We start from the raw sequence: 17,311 nt of genomic DNA on the forward strand, positions 1-17,311 counted from the left end.
GAATGTATTCTGTTGGTTATTTAAACCAAGTAAACAAGAGAATTCAAGTGAGTCTGCTGTGTGTCCCATTACTCAATCACTTTCTTTTCTTATCTTCCTTGTTTTTCCAAAAGAGGCTGCCAAACTCCATTAAATCCTCTTTCTTTTATTTTTCTCAGCACTACCCTATTTCTACTTTTCAATAGCTCCTCCCACTTATGCATGGTGTCCCAGCCAGAAAGAGTGTAAATTCTCAAAGTAGCCTATTTCAGATTATAATCTACAAGTTTTTGCTTCGAAACTATCTTCACAAACCAGCTTTTCCCAAAGAATCTTGCAAATGTTAGTTTGCTGAGGGTACTGCAAATTGCTCTCATTCAGTTCATAACTGACATAGGCTTCTACAGTCCTTATCTAGATTTCTCCTTATATGAACATTATCCTTATTTGGATATACATGCCTCAGGATACATATAATTTATTAGGCTTTGTCACCCACCTGGAAAGAATGACAGGTGGCTGCAGTGAACCAGAGGCAACCAACAGGGGTACAAGATATATAGTCACCTGTAAGGAGAGGCAGTTCCCCAGGAGAGATAGTCGCTGGCTCTTGGTGCTGGGCGAGGTACAATTGGTTGCTCCACTGCAGTAACATCACCTGAGTAAGACTTAAGGAGGGATGCATTTTTGTTGGCCAGCATTGCTCGCTCATTCCTGCGAAACTTTGCCCGTCTGTTCTGAAACCACACCTAGGAAGAGAAGCACACCAGAACCAGGTATCAGACACTGTGGCATGAAAATAGGCATCGCAATGTTCTTCACCAAAATCAAAAATAGATCCTTTACTGCTCCAGCCAGCACAGCATAAGAAGTTTCAATTTACATAGTAATTATTGGGGGGGGGGGCGGGGGTTGCCAGAAGGGGATGCTTTTGATTCAGCGAGGGTATTAAAGTAGGATCTAAGGAACATAAGTTCAATACTCCACTTACTAAAAAGGAGCTGGGCTAGCTAACCACATTTTCAGGTAAAGGAATGAATACACTCTATCATCATAAAAAGAGAACACTGCTAAGATATTGGGTCAAAAAACAACTATCATTTCAGTTTATTTAACCAGAGATTATGATCTTTAAGAAATATGTAACATATTTTTTCATACACTCACAGGGATTAATGTAATCATTACAATTTAATAAATATGCAATAAATATTAAATATTTATTTAATAAAATAAATAAGCTACTAAGCTATATAAACTATTCAATACATATGGCCCATTTATCTATAAAGCAGAGATAAGAATACTTTCAATCTCAAGTTAAGCAAGTGTGAAAGAAGGAAAGTGCTATCACAAAAATTTTCAATGACCTACTTAGAAAAAAAATCAAAGGGATCTAGTGAGGGTTTTTTTTTTAGCTCCAAAATTATTCTCCTCCTCCTTCTTTTCATTTTTGTGATCAGTTGTGATCAGGGTGCTGCTCTCTAGTGTAGAGTGCTTCACAACTGGATTCTGGCTGGAATGCCTTTTCAAGAAAAACAACTTCTGTTTATTAGGGAAGTTAATAACTCCCATAAATTTTGGAAACTCTTCCACTCATTCAAGCAAGAAGCCAGACCTAAAACTTTGACTAGATGCTATTGGAAAGGGAGAGATGAAAGAAAAGGACTAGGTGAGCCACTGAGGAAAATCTTTCATATGAGGAAAATCTTTTGGGTAAATAATAACATCTAACTGATTCATGTTCATATCAGTTTTTTAGGTTTTGGAAATGTTTTCATACTTAGTCACCACCTTTCCTACTGCATTTAAGAAGCTATTAAGCTACTGTATATAAGGTATTAAGAAGTTATTGTTTCTACTTCTTACAAAGTAAAAACTTTGAATAGTGAGATTGGCAACACATACATTTAATTAATAAATCTATGAGATAATAGGCAAGCTAGGAGCTGGTTTAGTCAATGGCAGCATTTAGTCAAAGGTAGATACTATACTTGGCAAGCAGGAATGACTGCAATGAGGAGAAAAGACTTGCCCTGCTGAGGAGATGCTCCCTAACTATCTTATCTATTAGACTGATATAATTATCAGCAAAATGCTAGAAGTGGGTCAGGATGAATGCCATATCTGCTATTGTTCACAATCCATATCCCTTGCTCTTCAAAATAACGTTGAGGCTTCTAGCAATCACCTTAGTGAATGCAATGAGCATATGTTTCTAAGCTTAAAAATAGATTGGGTATCCCTCTGAAAACTTCAGTAAGTCCACTGCTTTGAAATATTTTTTTTGGCAGTATTTCTTGGCTTAGAACATGCCTATGCTGTAAATTTATTAGAAACATAAACATAAAATATTGACATCTCATTCCCACTAAATTTCTTCAGATTGTTAGAATATAGAAAATTTGTAATATTGAATATAGAAAGTTTGTAACTCCTTCTAGAATCTAATAGTTTTTCCCCTGTTGTAGTACTTTATAGATTAAAGTCAAATGCAGAAAGATATTCTACAAAAATATGAATAGTGCTAGTTCCTTGGGACAAACACTTTGGGCACATTCCAACCCAAACAAAACACAAAACTCTTTAGGTTTTACAGGAATTATTTACCATGGCTTGTTGAAATCACAGGAAACCTACAGTGATTATGTCCAGAACATTTATTCATAGACTCCCATACTGAACTGCTTTAATTGTTTTTGTTGAACATATATTTAATATTATAATAGGAAGCATCATCCATGTACGGTATATGCTTGACGAGATTCATTGTTATCTGAAATTCTACCCACTTCCAACTAATGTAAATTCACTACTCAGACTAATTAAATTATAAACATCATAGCAATTTAAAAGTTTGTCATTTATTTCCCAGTGGTAATTATTAGTCTGATTTTGCAGTTTCTTTCATGTACAATTGTGAGATTAAGGAGACACTGGAGAAAATATTGGTCATTATATTTGCTAACTACCTAGGAACAAGATGCTTGTTTTTATCTTCTATCATGAATGTTTTCATTCCAGAATTGAGGTTGCAGTTATCTGTGGTTTTTCTTTTCTTTACTAAAGTGCCTGTTATTTACTTTTCTATGAATTTATTACCTTTGTTAATGTTGCCTAAAGTAGTGTAAGCCTGAGGCTCACATAAGCTTTTGGGAAGTTGGAAAGGCTGCATCTCAGGATCATCAGTATTATATTATACTGTACTGTCATGGCATCTCTGTAAGAGGTCTTCCTACCTTAGAAAAGAAAGGGTGTATTGCAGTAGCTGCAGAATTTTGCAGGGCACCTTTAGAATTAGCATTGATTGAGTCTGTACTAAAAGAGCGTATTGTGATTGAACCTTTATGGAGGAACAGTTAATGATACTCTCTCCCATAATCATTTCTAGTTTTTGAAGAAAATGTTAAGCCAGAGGTCCCCAACCACTGGTCCATGGACCGGCACCGGTCTGTGGCACACCAGCAACTGGTCTGTGCAAACAAGCGAAGCTCTACCCATGGGATGCAGGCAGCACATGAAACCACGCCCCTGTCAGTCCATGGAAAAACCTCTCACCATGGAACTGGTCCCTGGTGCCCAAAAGGTTGGGAACTGTTGTGTTAAGACAATGTTTTCCAGTACTTTTGCTCATATAATGATGAGGATTCAGAGTTGTGTGCATAACCTAGATGTGTCACACACTGGCCATTCACCCACCCCATTTTAGCGAAGGAGAAAACAGTTGCAATACATCACATGACAACAATGTGATGACATTTAATACCCCTGATCTAGACTTAGTTTTAGAAATTTTAAAATGGGAGATCTTAAGGTTGTAAGTTTATGACAGAAAAATAAATAGAAAGATCTGTAGTGAGGGAATAGTTTTAATTTGTCTAGAGCTGGTACCCTAATCAAATACTTACCTACTTACAGGTAGTCCTCGACTTACAATCACAATTGAGCCCAAAATTTATGTTGCCAAGTTCACTTGGTTGTGAATTTTGTTAAGTGAATTTCATCCCATTTTACAACTTTTCTTGTCACAGTTGTTAAGTGAATTGCTGCAATTGTTAAGGAAGTGACACTGTTCTTAAGTGAATCTAGTTTCCCCATTGACTTTACTTCTCAGAAGGTCACAAAAGATGATCACATTACCTTGGGATACACATTACCTTGTCAAGCATCACAATTTTGATCATGTGACCATGGGAATACTGCAAAATGGTCATAAAGCACGTTTTTCAGTATTATTGTAACTTTGAGCCGTCGCTAAATGAACAGTTGTAAGTCAAAGACTACTTGTATTTCATCCTTGCTCCTTGAAAATTGCCAAAATGTGGAGCTCAGAGTAAGACATTTAAGTCAACAACTTGGTATACAATAAGACAAGCTACAGAAACATTGGTCTTCATCATTAAAGAACACAATTATTTAAACAAAACATTTTAGCTTAAAAATAATTAGTGAAATTATTTTTATATGTGAAACTGTCATAAATGTTCAAGTATTAAAATTCAAGTATTCATATTGTAACAACCTACTAAAATAGTTAATACTTTTGGTGAATTTGAATGGATTTAATTTATTGGAGTGCCAAAAATGTGATCCAAATGCTACTCTTGTCCTTTATCAGACTAAACCAAATTTTGGAACAGTTGTTCCACTGGGGATACAGGTATAAAGGATAGCTTCTTTCTCCCATCTTATGGCAGATAACTCTTGCAACTATTTATATCCACAATACAGCAGTTGATTATTATACACATTGTTATTTTTTGTTTGTTTGTTTCCATATACATTCTGATGCCCAGTATCTGAAATAAAATACAGAGATGTGGAAATCAGAATACACTTTAAAAGAGCACAAATAGAAAGATGGATCCATTTTTTAAACAAAAACTTCTAAAGTGGGCTGGAAGAAAGGATAATGTGTCTACCTCTTTGTTTTTGTTTTTCTTTTTTTAAACAAATAATAATATGGAATGAGAAGAGTAAGTCATCTGGTCTGTTCTTTGGGGTACTGGATTCATTACCTGGACCCGAGCCTCGGTGAGGTTGACCCTGCGTGCAAGGTCTTCTCGTACAAAAGCATCTGGGTAATGTGTCCGCTCAAAGACTCTCTCCAGGGCCTGAAGCTGGCTGCTGTTGAAGGTAGTCCTGTTTCGCCTCTGCTTTCGTTTCTTCTTCTCTTCAGAATTCAGCTGATCACCTGACAAAGGAGACAGCCGAAATCTGTCATACAATATAGTGTTTCAAATTCATCTCCCTCTATTGACTGAGTGAAAAGGCAGTATTGTCTTCTTAAAGACTTTAAGGCTCAGACTATTCTTATCAAAATAACTCGGACAACAGAAATATCATACACCAGGACACAGAGAGAGTGCCATGCACTAGTAATATTAGTTATTCATTACATATATGGATGCATAGCCTAGAATCAGACTGTTTTGTGAGGTAAAGGAATATTAAGGATCTCCACAAATCTCCACAAATTTTTTCATAAAAGAAAATGAATAACTTGCTCTGCAAACGAGATCAAGACCAATAATATTTTAATAATTTTAAGCTTCTTTGTAACACTGAATATTATAAATACATGGTTTTTAAAATCTTTTTATAATCTACTCAACTAAAAAAATAAATGGTATCATAGTTATTTGTGAATCACATACATTTTCCCCAAACTATAAAATTTCCCTATTATTATCAAATTGCCCTCCATTTTTTACTCTTTTGATGTTAACTATTTCTTGATTTAGTTACAAAGAATATTATCACTTTTCCTCTCTTTCCTCTCATAAAATTCCTCTCGTATGATATCTTTCTCTTCCTTTTATAGAATCATTTTATTATATAGTATTTAATTATATAACAGTGCTCCAATAATTGAGGGGCTGACACAAAGATAAGGGGGTCAACCTATTTCCCAAAACACTAGAAGGCAAGAAAAGGAAAATGGATGGAAACTAATAAAGGAGAGAACTAACCAGGGGTGGGATTCTACTAGTTCGGGCCGGTTTGCAAGAACTGGATGTTAATCTTACATCCAGTTAGGCAAACTGGTAATTCTGAATACCAGCTGGCCCCACCCACCCCTCCCCTCCCAGGAGTCCCCATGAAGAAGCCCGTCTGGCAACCAGGTAAGTGTAGGGTAGCCTCCTGGGAGCAAAAATGGGGCATGGGGCATGGGGGGGGGGGTCCGGCACCACCCCACCCCATTTTTGCTCTCAGGAGGCTCCAGGGAGGCTTGCTAGGCCAAAAACACCACACACACTCCAGACCCTGTTTTTGCTCCTAGGAGGCTCCAGGGAGGCTCCTTCTAAAACATAACAAAGGATGCATTTGTTCCCCCTGTGGAACAGAAAATGAGAAATGAAATTATAGATAAAAATAATAGTAGATATTAAATTCAGCATTCAACCTATATGCTATTATGTCTTAAGGGATCCTGAATTGGAAGATCAGTATGATTTTAAGACTGGAGAAAGAAGCATCAGTGACCTACATTATGTTGATGACGTTACTCAGACAACCAAAAATGCAAAGGATCCACAAGCTCCAGTGATAAAATGGAAGGTGCACAGTGAAATAGTGGGACTACACTAACTTAGAATTGACAGTGAAAACATTGAAGTCGTAGGTGCTTCTGCCATTTAGAAGTAACCATCAGCCATAAAGGAGCAAGTAGTCAAGGAAAATGCTGAAGACTAGCACTTAGTGGAGTAGCCATGAAGATCTTGGAAAAGATATTCAGATGCCATAACATGTCAGAATAGTGAATGCAGTGATATGCCCTTTGACACTCCGTGAAAGCAAAAGTAGGACTTTGAAGAAGTAGGATTGAAAAAGTACTGACGCTTTTGAAAACTCCCAAGAATATAAGGACACAAGATACAAATAAATGGATCATTGAACAAATTTACCCAGAGTTCTGTTTCAATCACTATTGAGCAGGCTAAAGTGATCATACTTTGGATACACTGACACTGGTTTGATGACATCTAATCAAGCTAGCAGACAAGCAAACTTAGCTATGTTGGTAGATTTGGGGGTTCTGCTGATTTTCATTCTTTTCATATAAAATCTAGATTTATACATTTAGATTTTGATAATTAGTCACATCCAAATCTGAGCTTCTTTAGCAAAGAAGGAAAAAAGGGTTATCTTGTTATCAGGAGAGGCTCAAGTATGAGCCTGTAGAGCCTTTCTGCAGAGCTTGTTTATCCAAGGCCGCTGTCCTCCATAGAACAGACAGTTATGTGTTTGAGCTGAGTGGAACCTGCCCCCACATGAATGGTTTACTAGTTAGGTTGTTCCAAAGGTGCTTTTTCAAGAAGTAACTGGACTTTCTGGATTTTCTTTGAAGAAGCTTCTTGAATGAGAAATGAAATGTCTTCAAAGAAAAATCAGAAAGTTCAGTTGCCTCTTGAAAAAGCACTTTTGGGACAAGCATGACCTGGATGACTGAGAAACTCCATAGACAGTTACTAGCTAAGGGAAAATAGCAATGACAGCATTACAATAATAACAGGGAAATGGAGGAAATCTTTAAAAAAATGGGCCACAGCACATCTGCATGTCCAGATGGATGATGTGCTTGATAAGATTCATGGCATAATAAAACTTACATTTCTTCCACTAAGTGAATTTCCTTTTTAACTGTCCTTTTTATTGTGATATTATCCAGCCCAGCTTTATCATTCCTCTGTCTAATAAAGCCATTGTAAAGAATTCTAATTATTAAACATGCATGCATAATTTTGCAATATGTTCGCTCCACAGCAAGAAAATACAATATGCTGGGAACACAGCGACCTCATAACCCTGAAGGCAATCTCTATAGTAAAGTAAGACATAAAATGGTCCCTTAAGTATCATTACAGGGTGGAAGCAAAGCACAGGAACACACAACATTAAACCTTCAGCTGGGAAAAAGAAAAAGAAAAAGAAAAAACCAACACCCATTTCAACAGCAATGTAAACCACTTCAGGTCAACCAAGATCTTAATTGTGCAGGCCACAATGAATAAAATGATTAATAGCAGAACAAAATAATCCAGTTGAGCTGCCAAGTTTTTTTCTGGCTAAAGCTACTGAGCTTTTGATAGCTACATGATGGCTAGAAAGTCAATGCCTAAATTCTTCTGTTTATTAAGAAATTGCAAGATATTGGATGAAAATTAGAACTAATACAAGTTTTCGTCTCTGATTAATGTGCTAGGGAGGGTATCCCTGTTCCAAACAATCAATAATGGAGTCCTAAGAACCATTACATGTTTTTCTCTAGGAGCCTGCAGTGATTCCCAGCACTTGATCTGCAACCTTTGTAATATCATATTTAATCTGGAATTTTGTATGTCATGTATGTATGTAACCATTCTATCCTTAGGGATTCATTGAAGTAATCATTGGGAGTATTTGCCAGAACTTAAAACTTAACACTGCTTTTATACAGTGTTTTTATGCTTGGGTTGTGGGGGGCATTGTTTACAGACATTTTGAATGCTCAAGTGAAAAGAAATATAAATTGAATAAAAAATAAATGTACATAAGAAAACTCTTTTCCCAATCCATGAAGGAAGAATGAAGTGGGCCTTATTATTGCCTACAGATTCTGGAAAGACTGATCCCAGGTGTAATCATAAATTAGCACAGGAAAAGGTTTACCTCAGCTGTAGATATTCATCATATTTATGGAGATGCCTTCCCTTGCATCTATTTCATGTAGTTTTGAGAAACGTTAAATCCAATGAAGAATGAAGAAGCTTCAGAGGACACGTACTGGGAGAATGAGCCTTCTCTGGACAACAGTGAGCACTTTTTCATTTTACTTCCTTACTGAATAATCTGCACATAGGATAACAGATATAGAGTCTAGGAACAAAAACTAATTGCACAGAGCATAATTTAACTATGGCTGGATATAAGAATAAAAGAATCCAAGCTTTTTCTAAATCCAGTAGTCACAAGCCCAGAATCGCCTTATAAGAGAGATGGGCGGCATAAAAAACCCCCAATCAATAATTAAAACAATCTTGGAGGGTGGAGCTAGCATTGCGACAATACGGCATGTGATCTTGGAGGTCTGAGATCGCTGCTGATATCTTTGCTCCTGGACAGTCCAATCAGATCTAAACTGTCCCGAAGAGACGGTGAAAGTGAAGAGCGCATCCTGTCGATCCCAGAGATACCGCAAAGTCCCTGGTAGATCCAGGAGAAGCTCTTTTTGCCAGTGGCAAAGAGGCAGCCATTAAAGCTGCTGAAGTTGGGACAGCTCCGAAATGAAAGAGAACAGAAAGAGAGAGTGTGCCGGTTTGATGAGAACTTTTTCTTTATTCTAAGATCTGAAAGGACACCCTAAGGGAAAGAAAGAATCTATAAAAGTTTTGACAGAAGTGATTAAGCGGTGATTTTAAACAGGAATGTCAAGTAATTTTTTTTTCTCATTGCTGGATTTTTTACACACGATCTTATACTTTGAAACTGGACTGGTTTTTTCTCTTCTTTTATCTATTCTTTTTCTCCTTTTTGATTTTATAATATTTTAGGCTAAAGACTCCCTTTTAGTTATTTTTTTTAAATATCTTTTTCATTTTTTAATTAATTCTTATTATATCTTGCTTGAAAAAGGAGGGGGAAAGTGAAAGCAAAAGAAACTTTGTAACACTGCCAACTAGAGGCTTGGAAATATTCTATTTCTCTTTTGACCAGACAAAGCTGAGAAAGAACTGACACTTCTTTTCAAGGACATTGCTATTTGATAAGATAGAGGGAAGAGCATGGGAGAGTATTATTGCAGGTGCTCTTCTGGGTTTCTATCAACAGCTGCAGTCTGGTGTTGAAGCTTATAGGAAAAGAAAAGGTGATAAGTCTCTGGAGAAGAGAGTTATAACAAGAGCCTTGGATAATTAAACAAAGTGCAGTGTGCTCTTTTTATTTTTTCTAAGCTGCGCTACCCCTCCTCAACAGTTTACTTTTTGTAATAGCTATTTGGATTTTTGGCTCTTTGGAACTTGTTTTTTTTTTCTTGACTTTGGAAGTTAAATTTTTACGCTTGCTTTTTATTTTAAAGGAAAAGCTTTAGTATTAATGATTCCCTTCCTTTTCTTTTTAAGGGAGTAGCCTTTTTTCTCTTTCTCCCTTCCGGTATTTTTGTCTTTCCATCTACCTTCCATATTGTTTTTTTTTTTAATCTTTCTGGCCTTCTTTTTTTTTCCTTATGCATCCTTCTATATTTGAGACCTCTTAATTGGATTAAGGTGTTGAAGAACCTGAAGAATTTTTCCTTTCTTTTTTTTAGCTTTTTATTCTTCACTTTCCTGCCTTTTTTAGGGTTTTACAACTTTTTCTTTTGTGTGTGTGTTTATGGTCTTTTCCTTCATTTTTGAATTTTTATTGTTATCTAACCAATCAATTGGATTAAGGTATACAAGAACCTGAAGATTTTTTTCTTTTTTTATTATTATTACTATTTGGCTTCTTTTTTCCTACTATTTTTATTTGGAACTGCAATTGGTTATTTCACAATTGGATTAAGGTCTAGAAGAACCTGAAGATTTTGAATTGCTCGAAATGAGTAGGAAATTAACAGCTCCTGGTTCCTCAACTTCTACTTCTTCCTCTCCACCATCTGGAGGACAACGTTCAATACAGACAATGTTAAGGCAAGAAAAAGAACAAGAAAAAGTGACCCCGCAGATGATTATGCAAGGAATTTAAAATATTCAAACAAGATCAGAGAATATTGAAAAGAGAATAGAGAACATCGAACAAAGAACAGAGAAAACCGATGAAAAAGTGGAGAACATCCAACAAATGATGATGAAGTATGATGAGAGACTCCAAAAAATTGAAGAAGAAGATAAAGAAAGAGACAAGAAGATTGGAGACATTGATAAGAGATTAACTGTGGTTGAACAAGATAAAAGTGGTATGATGAGATGGGAGATGGACAGATCAGAATTTTATCTTAGATTCCAAAACATAGAGAAAGAAAAAGGACAAAATCTAGCTGGGATAATGATAGAAATATTGGCCGAAGCTTTGGAAATAACTGAAGAGAAGATGATGGATGGAATAGATGAGGTTTATCGAGTCTTCACAAGATATGCAATGAGAAATAGCTTACCAAGAGAAGTTCACATCAGATTTACAAAGAAAGCCATTAAAACACAAATATTGCAAGTGGCAAAAGAGAAAACATTGAAATATAAAGACAAGGAGATTGTGGTCTTGAAACAAGTACCCAGAAGAGTGAGAGAGATGAGAAGAGAAGAGAATACCGATTCCTGACCAAAATGCTACTTTAAAAAGAGGTGAATTATAGATGGCTGATTCCAGAAGGTTTAATGTTCACATGGCAAGAACAGAGACATAGAATTGACTCAATTGAGAAAGCAGAATTATTTTATACAGAATTTTTTGGAGGGAAAGAGGAAGAGGCAGAAAAAGAGATCTCACTAATTGAATTCCAAGAGGACTGCCAAATGGCGATTGAAAAAGAAGGAGCAGTAGGTGGAAAGGTGGAAGCCAAAGAATAACGTGAACCAAGATCTACGAGAGCTGCTACACCTAACTACAAAATATAACCATGGAAGAGAAAAAAACAGATTACAATTAATATAAATGGACAACTCAGCTGTTAAAAGAAGGAAAACCTTCCATAAATTAGAGAAATTGAAATTTGATATAATCTGCCTGCAAGAAGGACATATCAAAAAGCAATACGAACAATTGTTGATACTGCCAAAATTAGGGAAAATATTTACTTCTTTGACACAATGCAAGAAAAGAGGAGTTGTTCTATATATTAAAGATATTATTCCAGCGAAATTGATTTATACTGATGACGATGGAAGAATACTAATGGTGGAAATAATGGACAATAATGTGAAAACACTCCTGATTGCAATTTATGCCCCGAATGACAATCAAGAAGAATTTTATAAAAAATTACATATGAAAATAATTGAACTGGACTATGCTAATATAGTTATGATGGGAGATTTTAATGGAATTGCAGACAATAAACTGGACTATACAGCACATAAAACAATAAAGCAAAACAGAAAGACTCTCCCTAAATCTTTTTTAAAAATGGTAGATGAAATAAACTTAAAAGATACATGGAGAGAAAGAAATGCTAAAACTAAACAATACACCTTCTACTCAAATAGACATTTATCATGGTCCAGAATAGATTTGACTATCTATTAGTCAACAGAATTGTTAACTAATATTCAAGAAATAAATATTGAAACAAGTACTTGAGCAGATCACAATCCAATGACAATTAAATGGAAAGGACAAAGAAGAAGATCTAGATGGACGTTAAATAATACTATATTAAAGGAAAAAGACTTCACACAGTGGATGAAGAAAGAACTGGCTTTCTTCTTTAGAGAAAACAAAAAAGAAGATACATCAATCCAGAACATATGGGATACAATGAAGGCATGTGCCAGAGGCTTGATAATAGACTATACAAGGAAAAGAAATACTATGAAAAGATTACCCTCTAAGGCATTAGAGGATCAGTATAAAGGACTTGAAAAAGAGCTACAGAAAATGCCACAGAAAAAGGACATTAATGGACATTCCATTTTAAGTTAAAAATGGATATAACCAAACATAAAATGGGTCTAATAGAAAAAGAAGAATTAGAACAGAAAATTAGAGGTGCTAAACAGAACTACTTTGAAGATGCAAATAAACCAGGTAGATGGTTAGCATATAAATTGAGAAAGGAGAAAGAATCAAAGAAAATATTGCAGTTAATAAATGATCAAGGCCAAGTTTGCCATGATAGTAAAGAGAAGAAGGAAATCATTCGAGACTATTATGGGAAACTATACACACAAGATAATATTGATGAGGAAAGAGTCAAACAGTACCTACAGAATGCTAAGTTACCCCAGATATCTAAAGAGATTGAAACCATGTTAGAAAGCAATATAACGATGATGGAGTTAACTGAAGCATTCAAGAAGCAAAATAATGGAAAGGCACCAGGCCCAGATGGATTTCTGGCAGAATTTTACAAAACATTTCAAGAATCATTGAATCTTCCATTGCTAGAAGTTATGAATGAAGTTATGTTAAAGAAGAGGATACCTAAATCATGGTCAGAAGCTTATATTACACTTGTTCCAAAAGAGGAGGCCGATCCATTACAAATCAAGAACTATAGACCTTTTTCCCTACTAAACGCAGATTATAAAATTTTTGCTTCAATATTGGCAGAAAGACTTAAAAAATACTTAAATAATTTTATCCATCCTGATCAAAATGGATTTCTGCCAAAGAGACAAATTAAAGACAATATGAGAGTAATCTTGGACACTTTGGAATACTACGAGGCACATCCTGAAAAACAAATGGCTCTGATATTTCTAGATGCACAGAAGGCATTTGATAATGTGAATTGGTGATTCATGTTATTACTGCTGGAACAGATGGGCTTTGCTAGAAAATGTATTCAAGCAATAGAAGCTATATATCATAAGCAAACGGCAAAGGTAATGATAGAGGGAGAACTGACAGACTCTATCGATACAAGAAAAGGAACAAGACAAGGGTGCCCACTATCACCTCTGTTGTTTGTGTTAACTTTGGAAGTACTAAATAGAAATATTAGAGATGATAAGAATATAAAAGGGATGAAAATTAAAAAGGAAGAATTTAAGTTGCAAGCATTTGCAGATGATCTGGTTTTTATCTTAGAAAACCCACTAGAAACAGCATCAAAATTGATAGAAAAGATAGAGACATATGGAAAAGTGGCTGGTTTGAAAATAAATAAAGATAAGACAAAGATCTTTATAAAGAATATGCTATCAAGACAAAAGGAAGAACTGGCAGACCCCTATTATTTGGGGATACACTTGACAGCAAGATGCTGTACACTAAAAGAGAATAATTATATCAAACTTAAGCAGCAGGTAGCACTAGATTTGGTGAAATGGGAAAATTTACAACTGTCATTAATAGGGAGTATATCAACAATCAAGATGAATATATTACCCAGAATTTCATATTTGTTCCAAACAATTCCAATTAGGCTTGGAAAAGACTACTTTGAAGATTTGAATAAAATTCTGTTGAAATATATATGGCAAGGTAAGAAAGCGAGAATAAAGTTAAAACTTTTGCAAGATGCCAGAATAAGAGGAGGATTTGGTTTGCCTAATTGGGAGTTGTATTACCAAGCTACAAATTTGATGTGGGTTAAGGAATGGATAAGATTAAGAAATACTAGATTGTTGACATTAGAAGGACATGATCTGTTGTTGGGGTGGCATGCTTTTTTATGGTATAAAGGAACTAAAACACAGGGGTACTTTAGAAGACATTATATACGGGAGTCTCTGTGGTTAAACTGGAAGAAGATTAAAAGACAATGTTATTTGAAAATTCCAGTCTGGCTATCGACTATTGAAGCATTTTCTTATTGTATAATATACAAAAAGGAACAAACAGTTAGCTATGGTGAAATACTGAATGAAAAGGGTGAACTTAAATCTATACAAAAACTAGAGGAACAAGGTATAAAGATGAATTGGTTTTCATATGCACAAATACATTCAAGGTATGATAAAGATTCTAAAACGGAATGTTTCTATGATAAACTGACTGACTTAGATAAGATTTTGACAGGTACTGACGAAAAGGTGATTAAAAAATTGTATGGATATTTATTAGAAATTAAACTAGAAGAACAACAAATTAAAGAAGCTATGATTGCTTGGGGAAAGAATTTTGGATATGGGATTGATCTAGAGAAATGGCAAAAATTGTGGTTTCAAAATTATAAAATGACAATGTCAACAGCATATAAAGAAAATTTGTATAAGATGTTTTACAGGTGGCATTTTCCCCTGACAAGAATAGCAAGAATGTTCAAGAATAAATCTGAAAAATGTTGGAAATGTCATCAGACACCTGGCTCATATTACCATATGTGGTGGACTTGTGCGGATGCTAAAAAATACTGGACTAAAATCCACACGTGGTTGGAAAAAAATGATAAAAAAACATATAGATTTGAAACCAGAGATATTTTTATTGGGAATTTTACCTGAAATAAAGACTTGAAATACCTGATTGTAAATCTATTAACAGCAACTAGGATTGTATTTGCTAAAAACTGGAAAAATAAGAAAACACCATCACAGGAGGAAATCATTAAGAAAATATTGGAATGTGTTGAAATGAGCAGATTGACATTTGAAATTAGAGAACAAGATAATAAACAATTTTATAAAATTTGGGATCTATTCTATCAATGGTTAGACAATATAGTAATGAAATATAGTAATGAAATATGTAGACTTTTAGAAAATACTAAATATATAAAGATCTATTCTTTTCTTATTATATCTACAAAATGATTCTAGGATAGATTGGGATGATAATATGAACTGTCATAAAATAAATTAAGTAAAATATGATTATGTCATAAAGCATGAATGAATAAAAGTATAGTCAAATGATTGATTAATAATGATATTAATGTATTTAATATTTGATTGAAAATATGACATTATATGCAATGTAATTGTAATTGAAGACTACGAAATGGAAGCACAAAACAATTTGTAAACCAACCAGCACACTGTATGTATACATATGGAAGATGGCTTGATGTTTTTATGTTTTGTTTGTTTATATTTGTTTTAAAAACCAATAAAAATTAAAATAAAATAAAATAAAAAATAAAAAAAATAATTAAAACAATCTTGCTTATTGAAATACTAGTCTTGAACCAAGGTAAAATTAACTCTTCTCAGCAAACACAACATTGTATACAATATTTTAGGTAGATCGTATTCACACCAAATATTAAGGCATAGATTGCTTAACTATGTGATTTATCACAACCAACTGGTTTTACACATCTTGGAAAACATTGAACAATACTTTACAAATCACAATAGTTATTGTTACACATAAAACAGAGAAAGTCACTGAGATTTCATCCATTTGCTATTTCCCAGGAAGAAGCCCTTTCAAACACAAGGTATTTCTTGACTTTCAGCTCCCCAGTCCATAAGAACTAAGTACAATGATGTTCAAGAAAAAGAATTTTAAAATATAAACAACCTACCAAAAGCAGTGATACATGAGGAGTCCTTGGTGCTCTCTGAGCTTGGTTGTTTTCTTGCAGACATTTCATTACCAAACTAAGTAACATCATCAGTGTTAGTCGGGAGTGGTGTTTATTCTCATTTTATATTTTAGTCGCTAGCCCTGTCAGTGTTGGTGGGAGTGGCCTTGGTGGTTCTTGGTTGGGCTGTTTGGCAGTTCCTTGATTGCAGTATTGTTTACTTCTTGATTGTAGGTCAAATAAACCAACAGAAAACAGCACAACCAAAGAACCACCAAGACCACTCCCACCAATACTAATAGAGCAAGCCACTAGAATACAAATTGAGAGCAAATCCCACTCCCTAACAATACTGATATTACCGAGAGCTGTGATGGCGCTGTAATTAGAATACAGTATTGCAGACTAACTCTGCTCACAGCCAGAAGTTTGATCTTGACCAGCTCAAGGTTGACTCAGTCTTCCATCCTTTTGAGGTCGGTAAAATGTGGACCCAGTTTGTTGGAGGCAATATGCTGATGTTGTAAACACTTAAAAGAGTTCTATAAAGCACTATGAAGTGGTATATAAGTCTAAATGCTAATGCATTGTAAATCATCATCAGCATGCTGCGTGCAGAGAAGCAGCTTTTCAAAAAGCCCTCTTTTCCTGCTTTTTTAACTGCAGCTGTGCCTCACATGGCAGCTGAAGTTGAAAAAAATCAGGAAATAAAGGTCAGGTAACAGCCCAGGTGGGCGGGTGGGCAAAAACATCAGCAGACATAGAACCGGTTCTATGTCTGCTGCTCTTCAGAGCTATCAGTTCTACAGAGGTGGACAGAACTGGTAGAAACCTACACCTGCTAGCACATACAGTATGTTGCTACAGCCAAACTAAATCATAGATTGCATCTTAAATGGATTTTCAAAAGAACCAAATCTTAAAATAATCAACAGTTTAAATTAAGGACAAACATATCTGGTGTTCTGTTAAAAATAAACAGCATTTATATGGAAGAAAAAACAATTAATTGGCTGGGCAAACTATTGAAGGAGATGTTTCACAAAGCCTGTTGGCAAAGGCAAAGCATCCTTCCTTCAGTGTTTCTCACTTTGGCAGCTTTAAGCTTTGTGGACTTCAACTCCCAGAATTCGCCAACCAGCATCCTGCTTTGAAAATTCTGGGATAGAAGTGTGAACGTTATAAGTTGCCAAGGCTGAAAAACACTGTCCAAATGTTAAAGCAGCTGCATCCTCCAGAAAA

At 35.1% G+C, this 17,311-nt stretch overlaps 1 protein-coding gene across 2 annotated transcripts in view; it reads right to left on the reverse strand.

Annotated features, from left to right (window-relative positions):
- Window positions 1–17,311, reverse strand: part of PRRX1 (paired related homeobox 1) — a 70,627-nt gene that overhangs the window by 7,725 nt on the left and 45,591 nt on the right. The window contains exons 2-3 of one of the 2 annotated variants that reach the window (XR_015743026.1): window positions 4,998–5,173; window positions 479–728 (exon numbers count right to left, since the gene is read on the reverse strand). Coding sequence is in view for 1 of the 2 variants with exons in the window: in XM_026703429.2 (XP_026559214.1) it covers window positions 547–728; window positions 4,998–5,173 (358 nt within the window). In the remaining variant the exon portion in view is untranslated. The remainder of the gene's footprint in view (window positions 1–478; window positions 729–4,997; window positions 5,174–17,311) is intronic. The other variant, XM_026703429.2, reaches the window with a different exon arrangement.

The sequence above is a fragment of the Pseudonaja textilis genome, chromosome 3 (assembly GCF_049901715.1).
Source record: "Pseudonaja textilis isolate UNSWEBS1 chromosome 3, rPseTex1.2, whole genome shotgun sequence".
Lineage (NCBI taxonomy): Eukaryota > Metazoa > Chordata > Lepidosauria > Squamata > Elapidae > Pseudonaja > Pseudonaja textilis.